The sequence below is a fragment of the Neodiprion virginianus genome, chromosome 4 (genome assembly GCF_021901495.1).
Source record: "Neodiprion virginianus isolate iyNeoVirg1 chromosome 4, iyNeoVirg1.1, whole genome shotgun sequence".
Classification (NCBI taxonomy): Eukaryota; Metazoa; Arthropoda; class Insecta; order Hymenoptera; family Diprionidae; genus Neodiprion; species Neodiprion virginianus.
Genome location: NC_060880.1, coordinates 5636829 through 5649351, shown reverse-complemented (window position 1 = coordinate 5649351; position 12523 = coordinate 5636829). Strand labels below are relative to the sequence as shown.

Genomic DNA, 12523 nt, shown 5'->3' with positions numbered 1-12523 from the left:
ATTATGTATTATACAATTATATGACAAACAATCTAAAACACACGTTCTACGATGTCTCGTTATGTATACAAGTATACATGTAAATACGTTATAGATAAAGCTAATAGCCGAATAATCATCATCTATCAATGCATATTACGGGAATAATGAATAATCTGCAGAGTATCGTAACGTTTATTGTGTTGTGTGTGTCAATGATTTTCATTATCGCCTGTACAGAGGTTACGTTATTTTTTTTCTCCCTCTCATTTTCGTTTCGCACTACGCCAAGTTGTCGTACAAATTAATTATCCGCCTGTAATGAATTAATTAGGAAGAAAAAAAAAAAAAAACCCGTCACTGCAATTTTACCAACGATATTGAATAATTACTCATCGGAATATTGTATTTTTTTTTCCATATCGTACTCGTTTTTGATGCTGAATCATATACCGCTTATGTTATTATATTATACGATGATAATATAATATGTATGTAAACATTGTGCTTCGTTGTATGATTATTATATACATATATATATGAATATGTAAATGTATATACATATGCAATATATCTCTGTACTTTTGGCGAGAGTATGTCAATACTTTTTTCGTACAATAACTATATAAATTACACATTTTTATACACAAGACGTATACTGTATGCACATTTATTAACTTCGGTCATCCTTTGTACAACCAATTTTATACCTTTCCCACGTGTTTCGAGCGTAGTGACGTCCAACAGCTATGCACAATCAGTACCTATATAGCTTAGCCTTTACAATTTATCTGCTCTTTATCCGTAGTATTTAATTATAAAGATCTTCCAACGGACCTACAAATATTACAAGACGAACTTTCACGATAACGAAAGAATTTGTTAAACGAGCGTTTAAACTGTATCGGCAAACTTGTCGATATCATCGAACGCACGTTTCATAAATACGATAACAATAATAATAACAATATGTAATAATAATAATAATAATAATAACGTATAATAAAATGAAAAAATTTTCAACAATTCGTAACACATATATAGATATATATCTATCAATATTAATGAACGACATCGATCAAACTGCTAATAATTATTTATATAATATTTATGTAATATATATATACATATATATAATGTAATATATGACACGTCCAACGTACAGCCGGCGGCACGCAGCATTCCTAAAAGTGTTGCAAGAAACGAAGGAAAAAACTTTGAAAAAAAAATATATATATATATACAAAAAACAAAAACAAAAGAAGGTAAACGAAAATGAAAAAGGAAATCGTTGTTAATCACCACCTTGAAACCGTCATAGGTCCAGGAGCCTAACTTCAATACACAGGTTTGTACGTCGTATGGAAAGAACTCAACGTCAATCGAGCAGGACGATTTATAAACTGCCGGTGGCTGCCATACAACCAGTCCAGTATAGTAGACGATTGCCTTGGTCATCAGGGTCACCTCGTAGTTTCCGTCGGCGCTGGAATCACCGAAGAAAGAACGCGGCGTGACCCTTGGGAATAATCCTGAAACGTCCTCGGAGAAGATGGTCTGCCACCGTTTCTATGGTGTAACGTATCATTTTTATTATGGATGAAGGGATAAACTTAATGTAGGATCGTTTTTAACCGGATCGATTTCTCGCTTCGTCGATATCTGATTTATGGAAGGTTCTTGTTTTTTTTTTCTCCACGATTCAAATCCCGTACAGTTTTTAGATAATTTTGAAAACTCGGGAGATGGAAATTGTAATTATAAAGCGAGTAACTCAAGTTTGGTGCTCGTGTGATATATATTGTAACTTTGAGTACTCGGAGTAGTTTCTCGCACAATTAGTTGATAAGTTTGCACGAACCGCGCTTAGTCTTCGTAAGTTTGAACACGACTATGCAGGACGATAATCATCGGATGATCGGTTTTCAGTACCGTATTTAACGAAGCTGAGAACTCAACGGGGGGACGAGAAATTTTCAAAATTATAGAAGCGAATCGACGTTTGTTAAATCGGTGGCAGTCCTTCAAATCACGTTATATTTGCTATTCGCTGGTAATTTCGTTGCTCCTTCGACTACATGTTGAACACCGCGTGTAACGTGAGATTGAAATTGTAGATTGAAAAACGTCCAAGATTTTTGCAAACTTCGAAAACTACTTCTTTTCGATAATTTAATATGCTTTTCTACATATTTCAGGCCATTGCAGTAAGCATTTTCAGCCTATTTTGTACATCTTTTAAACAACCATCGAAACGTCTTACCGCATCTTATTTCATGAACGAGTCAGACGGGCAATTTTATAGCACAGGTCTAATCAACGTCTGTATTTATGCAATTGAGGCTCAAATTAGCTAAAAATTCCGCCTGAATTTATGCAATTCGGAATTAACGTTATGGAAATGTAATTTTAGTTACCAAAAATTGGACGGATTTGTGACTCGTGTTTTTTGTGTTGCATAAATGCAGGCGGATTTACTTTACCTTGTATTTTGCCCACGTGACAATTTCACGAAACAACTCGGGGTAAGCATCGCGAAACGTTTAAAATTATCGAAAGAAATCCCTTTCAAACAAAATCTTGCTTCTTCGACTTGTATTTACGAAAACGCAGATTTTTCGCCGGGAAGTTAGGAGCTGATAAGAAAAGACTAAACAATTTGTAAACGTTCCCCGATGAACTTTATAATTGTAAATTTGCCAGAACGATGAAGTTAAAGGAGCAGCGAATTTCCGTGGAAAAATCTGTCGAAAAATGAGAGTTCAAATCACACGGCCTGTACATGTATACCTGTGAGTAGGTTATGTTTTTTTTTTCATGTTTTTTTTGTTTTCCCAAAATTGAACAAATACACGATACGTATACATGTACACGGTATTAGACGTACATAATGTAACACATAACACAGATACAGACAAATCGATAATACACAAAATATACATATACATATATATATATATAATATATATGTAAAAGGTGGCGGAGCACAGGTTGGTGGTTGTTGAAGAATTGGCTGTCGTGGTTTAAAGATGCGGGCTGATAAATCGTAGAATAAATCAATCAGTCAATGGGCTTATCATCTACCATGCGGAATTTACCTTGAAGCCGTCATAGGTCCACGACCCAAACTTGAGGACGCAGGTCTGCTCGTCGAAGGGGAAATACTCGACGTCAATTTCGCAGGATGACTTATATATGGCGGGGGGCTTCCACTCGACCAGACCCTGGTGATAGATCGTCGCCTTCGTGGCTAGCGTCACCTCGAAGTTACCGTCCGCGCTGCGATCGAGGACATTAGTGGTTCTGGGCGCTGCGGCGGGCGTGCGCATTTTTTTACTTTCAATGATTTTCATCTATCAACATCCTCCGATCTCTAATAACCCTATCACATGAAATCCTACTATCCTCGTCTAGCTTTGTATCCCCGATGTTTTCCGTCAAACTTTTTGCTGAACGCCTGCAGTCATGGCAACCAGGGCTACATTTTCAATGCGCAGTGATACAACGTGCCACATCGGTTGCCTATCCACCGGCGTTCAGCGGCGTAAACGCCTGCGGGCAGGCAACCGAGGCTACATTTTCAATACGAAGCTATACGACGTGTAGCATCGGTTGCCTATCTGCCGGCGTTCAGCGGCGAGTTTTACAGAAAACCTTCTGTATACACCTGGATGTAAAAAAAACTGAATGGTAAAGGCAGCTAAATTATTGTAGTTGTATGTGAATTTGATGAAAATTTATGACGACACCAAATAAAGGTATAATATTCAATTTGAAGAAAATTCTTCTTCATTTCATCCTTGAATGATATATTTTCACCAACTTGTTGGGACAGATTTGGCAGAATGACGCAACTTCATTAATTCAAGTCGAGATTTACTTTCCAACGGGATTATTATATTATACAACTGAAATTCATTAGCCTTTAACCTTTCGTTTTTTTCTATTTTGGTACGTACAACCCTATCCAGTTTGTTTAAAAATCATTTTACTCATTTTCTTTTACATCTTCTGCTCTTCCAATCCTAATTTTTTTATTTCAGACTTAATTCTCTCTGTTTTATATTGTTGTTTACACAGCCCACTCAAACTTCCCACTCCAAGCTTATCCTCAATCTTTCTCGAGCTGATGTATCAACCATAATTTTAATCAACAGTGCAGTTGTCATGTTTCTTACGCTCTGAAAACATCATAATTTATATCACGTGCGTACAATACGTCCAAAATGTATTGATTTAGTTATTAATTAATCTTTTCCGTTTCATCTTTCTGTACATAATTCAGTTCAGATATTAATAAAAAATGTCGTCATTCCCCTACGAAGAAACTTAATTGGATTGCCCCAGATTAAACTTAATGAAGTTTTCTATAAACTGAATAAAACCGGAAGAATAAATTTGTGGACGATAACACGTTCATCAAAATTTCCTCAAACGACGATCACTTTTCGGAAAAATTCAGCTCCAATCGATAGAATGCAGATGAACTAGAAATTTCAAAAGACAGTGTCGAATAGTTTAGACATCAACTCTGTCCAAGTAATCATTAGGAGATTTCATTTGGCAAAAATGTGATCGAAACAACGAGTAAATGTTCTGTGTAAAATGATTTGATGATCACGGCTTAATCTGAATCTTTCAGGATATAACGAGAGGCCGATAAGATCGGTATCAAAGGGTCGAAATTTGTTCGATCGAAGGAGGCGCACGTTTCTCGACGAATTTGTCCGCTCGTTTGTGGTTCCCTAATCGGGTTAATCTGACGACGTTGCCGCGAGGGGTAGAAAATACCGGATAAGGGATACGTGGGCATGTATCGAGGGCAAGTTTCGGCGAGAATTCGAGCCGATCGCGTCTTACCGAACGGTTATTCCCGCCTCGGTTAATCCCCTGGGAACGCGGAGAAGTCCCGTGCCCGTGTTCTTCGTCCTCGACAAACCAGCCGCGTCTAATCCCTCATACCTCGCAGGATTCGAGGGCCCTCCTCTCCTTCTACTTTCCTCCCCTCGCGGAGAGTTTCGAAATAAATTGCCCAGCCCTGAGCAAGCAAGCCGTGGATTCAATACCGAAATTCGGTTAAATATTTGCACGACGGAACGTAGAGTTTATTTGAAAATTTGTACATTTTCCTCGTCATCGTTATCGCGTGCATGTAACGCGAGTTTGTACGAAGGGAGAGATAATTCCCAGATATAATTATAAACGCGGTTCATTTTATGCTCAGGGTTATTGTTATTTCAAGTTCAAAAATACGAGGTCAAGTGTTGGTCGTATTTTTTTTTCATCAATTGGGTTATCGATAATATTTCGATTTTCTCACTCATAGAGTTCGAATAATCACGAGCTTGAAAAATTTTCGGTAAGAAAACAAGCCGTAAAAACAATTTTTTTCTCCATACTTTTCGTCATCCTGAAAATGGATCGAAGACTGTCGGTCTGTCCGACAAACTTACGCGCGATGATCCGAAGAAACGTCCGATTGAAAAATTTGAAACTTACAGAACTTGGCAGTTGAATGAAAAAGTTTTGAAAGCATGTTAGAAAATAAAATGTCTGAAACGCAATAAGTTTGTAAATTAAAAAAAAAAAAGTAAATATACGAATTGGGAAAAACATAATCGTTTATTTGGAATAAAATTAAAAATCGATTTATTTCCGGTACAAACGTAAGTTCGAATCAAACGAGACATGGCAATTTTTCATGCCCATCATTTCGTTTTGAAATCCTGTAAGTTTCAAATTTTCACATCCAGCCGTTTCGAGATCATCGCGGGAATTTTTTCGAGAGACCGATATTTGTTTAGAAAGCTGTTTTTCGGATTCCGGAGATTAGAAAACGTGAATAAAACGAATATTTTTCAAACGAACAATCGAGCTAAACTGTGCTTCTTTGTTCGCAAATTTTTTAAGCAAGTTTTTGAAATTACTTCCTTGTTCGCAACAAGGGCAGAGGAAGTATTCGAGGGTGAAAACAGTGAACTTGGGTAATGGTTTCCATCTTCTCCGACCCGCCGCACGTTTTTCGGTCTCCATCCAATTACGTATTATATACCTACCCTAGTAGTCAATAGGGGAATTTCCCCAGCGATACACTCGCGACCCATATTCTCTTATTTCGCAGTCGCCGTTCCTCCCACGCCACTCGCAAATATAAAACTAAAGAAAACGTCTGGCTGAGGGAAAACCGTTTGTAGGTAATTTTAATACACTTAGCCATAATTTAAAGTGTTTCTAGAATACGCGAAACGGGAAGAAAATTCTCACTTTTCAATTTCTTTCCAATTTCAGAAATGATATTTCTACTCGCTTCGCATTGTTTGATTAAGATGTTATTCATTTTTTTTTTTTTTTACCTTTCTTCGTTTTTTTTCCATGTCCTAGTTTGAAGGTTCAGAGTTAATTCTGTGTTTGAATCTATAATTTACAAATTATTGTTTGAAACGATTGTTTTGATAATTATGAGTTTATTGATAAATACTTTATCACGATTTTGAAAACAATCTATTTTTGATATTTGGGAACACTCGCGTCAAGCAAAATATTCGTTTCAGCTAACAACGTGAGCTAAAATTCGTTCAATTGGGAACAAATGGTTGAAATTATTGTGAAGAATGAAAATCATGAGTCGCTTTGAATTGTTTTGTTCTGCCTGATGAAATATTATTTTCCAATTTACCAAAGCTGTCAAATTGCTGACAGTAATGGCTCGTCAAATGTCGAATCTCGTGCCGTAGGATGTGCAACGCAATTATTAGTTCGAAACGAAATTCATTGCTTCAATTTCTGATTCGACCACATTATAACGTCTGCATGTATCACCGACATATACATATGTACATTTACATATACCACGTTCCTTGTTTATTCACGTGATCCGTGAGATAGTAGGTGAAAAAAAAAATAAATAAATAAATAAATAAAAAAGAGAACGAAAGATTAATCGATTGAATTCTTATTATACTCTGAAATGTAATCGAACAAATTCATTATTTATGAAAGAGGAAAGTGAACTGCACTCAGAAAATTTTTTGCCAACACTGTGGAGAAAATCAACAGAGAATATTATACCCTCAAAGTATTTGAAAAGTTTTCTCAGGGGTTGGACGATATTAGGTTTTCGGCTGATATTATCTAAACGGCTGAGCGAAGGAAAATATTGTTAAACTTTCGTCCGTGTCTTATTAAGTTATAGGCATATCTATAGGTATATATATATGGGTATATTTATATCTTTATAAAGCGGCGAATTTTTGCGGTCAAATATTGTAAGCCTGCAATCGAGGTTTGAAAATGTTTTTGAGTTGAGTGAAAAAACATGTAAATTGATTTTTGTATCCAATTTTTTTTTTTTTTCATTTTGTTTCAAGTCAACGTTTCTTTTGTTTTATTTTTTTTTTATTCGCAGCGCGGGACAAAACGTGAGAGTGAAAACCGCGGTATGATCGAGGGTGAAAATTAAACGTTGCCGATGGAAAAGAGGCGTGCACGATATCGAGGCGTGAGAGATTCGTCGCTTCACGATGAAGCCGGAAATTGTATATCGAATTCTTTCTGGCGGCTATATCAACTGAATATTCAATTTCCTTGCGGTTGAATTAATTCTGAAAATCTTCACAGCCTCCGCTTTCGTGGCCTTATCGTTACGACCAAATAACTCGCTTCGTTTTTTACCTGAATATTCAAAGACTCGTCTACTTCACTCGCTATTCACAATTAATCTGTAAATAGTTGTGAATAACAATTAAATAATCTCGCCGATATTTCCCAAAAACGGAATTTCAACCTATACAGTTCAACTTGAAGTCCAATTATCTCGAATTTGTAACGTTTCTTTTTTTCTGCAATCATTCTTTCCATAACGAATATCAACAAGGACTCAGATTTTTTCCTCCAACTGTTGTTGGCAAATTTCTTGTCTTTGGTTTTATATTTTTTTTTTTTATAGCACAGGAAGTTAAATTTGATTATTTTATGAAATTTTCCGCACCATTGGAATATTTTTTTCCACAACTTTAATAATTGTATTTTATTTTTATTTTTTTCAACCGAAAGACGATACATGTATACAGGGTGGGCCAAAAGAACGGGAACGATTTTAAACGTGAATAAAATCTAAGCGTATCGACCGATTTTCGATGACAGAATTTTAACTTTGAAGCGCGCGTTTTGATTCCAGTTTTACAGGAAACGTTTCGTATCGTGAAAATAAAGTCTCGGAGAACTTGTAAAAACACCAGAATTATTCTTAGAATCACAATTTCAGGAAAAAAAAAAAAAAGAAAAATCAGTTGAACTTTCTTTAATATTAATTTTCTTCAATCTCACAGCGATTTTGATCAAAACCTGTTGTATCTGAACAAACGATACAGAATTTTCCAGAATTTAAAACACGAAATGAAAGATTCGTTCTTTTATTTTCTAGAAAAAAAAATTTCCGGAAGTCGGTTAACACGTTCAGATTTTATTCACGTTTGAAATCGGTCCCGGTTTTTTTATTTATTTATTTATTTATTTTTGAGCCACCCTGTATATATACATAATGGCGACGGAGCTTGGGACCGAAAAAATCTTTTCCTCAACGTTTTAAAGGCTACCAATTTATTTACAAAACTCGACTCCGAAGAAAGTAGCCGCAGTGCACAATCTCTGCGATTCGATGATAAAAAAAAAAAACTTCCCCAGTTCCATTGACAACCGTCAATTAATTTACCCTTTCAAACTCCACGGGGGGACGGAAAAAATCATTTGACGAAACAACTCGAATGAGGTACGCAGTGAAAGGAGGCCGCTATGTTGATAATCTCAGGACTTGGACCGACCCCGGATATTCGAATTGTAAAGGCGACTTTCTTCTTGACATCCGGATCGCCGAGTGATCCTCCACTTTGATACTCATTAATAATTTATGACGTAAACCAATTACATTATTCAACGAAATCCGTTTCATTCCGAGAGGAAATTTCTACCGTTGCGCGGATTACTTCAAAGTGCTTCACTATTTTCATTGTTTTACGTAACCGATAAACAAGTAACCAACAATATCGATCAACACAAATACTAGAAACTGTAAAAATATTCGTCAATTAAAATTCAATCAACAGTTATTACAACGATCCCAAGAATTGAAATTACGATGCAAAATCGATCGTGCAAATTCGTTTTACCACCACGGATGAAAAATCGGTGCAAAAGTGGTAAGAAACGCGAGTAAATGAATTGAAAGAAGGAATAAAGAAAAAAAAAAAAACGACAACATTTATGTGTAAAAGTAAGGAAACTGATGAGAAAAAAACGAACAAAAATTGAAAAACACACACACACACTCGTTTGAAAGAAAACTGGCGGACAAACAATAGTAAAAATAAAATCTAAATACCACCCTCTCAAAGTACAAAGGCGAGCGAAAAAGTACCGCTGATTTAGCACCGAGTGCACTCCGGTTCTCTGGATACAATAGCGAATGGTTATATCCCTGACCGCTTTTCCCGCTTTCGTCCCCCGCCTCCAAGTTTCCGTTAACACTTCTTTTTCCAGCATCCCATCGTCGCCTGCACTCCACCTCGTCTTCATCTTCGGCCAAAAAAACTCGCAAGCCTTTTCACTATTAAACCTTGACATTATTTTCCTTAGGTGAGAAACTCGACCGCATTTCGATACTCTTGAAGGTCTTTCGCGCGGCTTGAAACTTGGACTTGAAGTTTGGTTTGATTCTATTTATTTATTTATTTATTTTTTTTATTTCTAGTACCGTCAATCGTTTTTAAACCGGATTTACCAGTATAAGGTCAGAGTTGTGTAACTATACTGCAAAATTTTGAATGATTCTAGGCATGCATGTATCGAAAAAGCTGCGTGTTATTGCTAGGAAAATTTGGGCCGTCATAGTTATTAAAAGATTATCATAAAATTGAATTTCTTGTAACAATGGTTTGAACATTATTGGAATTACAAGAAAGTATCGTACAAGCAACACATTTAGTTTGACTATAGTTGTCGATACTAAATTTTCTGATGATTGAGACGTTGAATTTATTTGTTCAGTTGATTGACCAAATATTTTTACGCAAACAATTCATTGACGCTAATTTATTTCCACACCAGCATTCAATTATCGAAATGGTTGCGAGAAATTGAATATATATTCAAAAAGAAACGGACATTTATCTCAAAGTGCGCAGCTTTTTGGGATCGGTGAAAAAAAAAAAAAAACGTCCTACCACCTTGTCAAGCTCAAGTGTAACACGAGGATCCTTTGAACGGGGCTTCCCGCAGGACATGATGAACGTGTATTATAAGTCGTGAAAATTATCCTGGAGCCGCGAGTACAGAGAAATGAGGGAGCAAAGAACGTGCGGCATTCAATCATGCCGGTGAAAATAATGCGCAGCCCGTCTCGCGGTGGGAATTTCCATTTTCCTTATGAGCGTTCAAAATTACAGCAGTTTCCGTTTTCCATACCCGCGAAATTAATCGCGGAAGTTTAAAATGTATTTCGGAAATAACTCGCGAAATCTCTGACCCAGAAAATTTAGTTTACGGTACATGATGTATTGTGAACTAAAAAGTATCGTGCATTTGTTATTGTTTTCGCACAGTTAAAAATTGATTTTCGACGAAGAAAAGCAGGGTGTTTAATTTTCTTTCAAGTATATCGAAACTTGGGCATTAAATTGAAAAATGTTTCGGACAAAAGTGGTTGTTTATGAAAGGGGACATCAGGCGAGGATTCCAATTTTTGGGTCTGTGTCCTCTGCTGGCCCCATTGAGGCCCAACTTTTTTTCTTTTTTTTTTTCTGTTTCCTATTTTTTATTACGTTTTCTTATTTCTCATTGAAAATCGAGTGAGTGTTACTCTTGGTCATTCTTTGGTTTTCGGCTTCGAACGGGCCCAAGACGTTATTATACGAAGTTTTCTCGCGAAAGGAGTGTCAATGCGTGAATCATTGAGAGGAATTTAGAAATGAGAACGAGTTCCACGATGAACAGAATCGTTCAACATTGTAAAGTTTTTAAGCGGTCGTTTCCATTCTTCATAACTTGGAATAACGTTTTGGGTCTGTTCGAAAACGAAACCCGAAAAAATGACTTGGAGTAAAAGTTATCGACTTTTCAATGAGGAATCTGCAAGTGTAATAAAAAAATAGGAGGTTTCATTTTAAAAACAAAAGTTGGGCCTCAATGGGCCTAGCAGAGGCCTGGGACCGAAAAACTGGGATGCTCGAGCGATGTTCCGTTTCATATACAACGACTTTTGTTAAAAAAAATTGCTCAATTTAATGCTTAGTTTCTGATATATTTTCAATCAGGATACCCCATATATTGCACATGAAAGCTCACAATGAGCGAGTTATAAAATCGAATTTGTTATTCGATTCCCGTTATTATACCGCATTGATATTCCATCGGTATTTTCCGCATGCAACTGCAGGGAATTGAGAGGAAATAGAGAAAGTTTCGACCAGCGTTATTCCGAACACTGCGGCATCATCATTTCGCCATTGTCCTCGACAGCACAATAAGAGCTGCAACGTGACCCTTTCGCTCAATAGAGAATATACCCTATAATAAGCGATGAGAAATACCCGTTCACCAAAAATTTCGCACGTTATGCGAAATCGCAAAATCACATCGCGAATTATCCACGAACGTTAATTCCACCCTGTTTCGTCGATTGCGCATGAAAAGCGCTACACATAAATAATAAAAAACGTGTATATAACGTCTTGCAAGGAAAAGTATACAAAAACTACGAAAGATAGCAGCGATGTTAATTTTAAAACAACGTACGCGATTAGATAGTCAAATTTTTTTTACCGTACCAAAATGAACAAGATGTTGCAGAAAAGAAGAGAAAAATAAAATGCGAGAAAAAAAAGAAAAAAAGAAAGGAAAACAAAAAAAAAAAAAAAAAAACAAAAACAGCTCGTGAAAATTCAATTCTTCCCGTGCACTTTGCGCGTTACACAATTATCAGGCAAGTGTCCCGAGCCTTGGTGCCGTTTTAGATACGGAAGTATCGGGGGAAAATTCTCTCGAGTAAATATCGTCGAGGGCAACGTCACTCAGGCAGTTTGGAATGTCAAAGCTTTGGGACGAAGCCAAGCGCAGCGTTGAGGCCTGGTAAATCAGACCGCAAGGTTCGCCACCCTCGTCGCAAAATCCACCTGCAACCCCGATTTCGACGGACCACAAACTCTGCACGTCCTCGATTAACTGCAGCGATCTGTTGGCCAATTTCGATCCGATCAATAATGAGTCGTATTTTTATCCTAGTTATTATTGATATTCGGGCGGGATCGAAACTCCGAATTTGAAATGTTCCGAAAGCGCCAAATTTGGAATTTTTTTTTTTTTGTGGCGAAAGCTGAAGTAAAAGAATCAAACTTTGACGAAACGTCAAAGTTTCGAATGTCATGAAACCCGACGAACAAAGTTGGGTAAATGTAAAATTCAGAAAATGTGAAAATGAGAAAATTTGAACATCGTAAGCATCGAAATTCTGAGTAATCGAAGATTTTCAGTTCTGTGAATTTCTGGCTTGGTG

General features: G+C 36.7%; 1 protein-coding gene across 6 annotated transcripts in view; it reads right to left on the bottom strand.

The window, feature by feature from the left end:
* Positions 1–12523, bottom strand: part of LOC124302338 (acetylcholine receptor subunit alpha-like) — a 141070-nt gene that overhangs the window by 60777 nt on the left and 67770 nt on the right. For 2 of the 6 annotated variants that reach the window (XM_046758443.1, XM_046758445.1), the window contains exon 4: positions 3078–3258. The exons of 1 other annotated variant lie outside the window; for it this stretch is intronic. In XM_046758443.1, coding sequence (XP_046614399.1) covers positions 3078–3258 — 181 coding nt within the window. Of the gene's footprint in view, positions 1–1284; positions 1466–3077; positions 3290–12523 lie in introns of all 6 variants that reach the window. 3 more of the 6 variants (XM_046758444.1, XM_046758446.1, XM_046758448.1) reach the window with 2 other exon arrangements.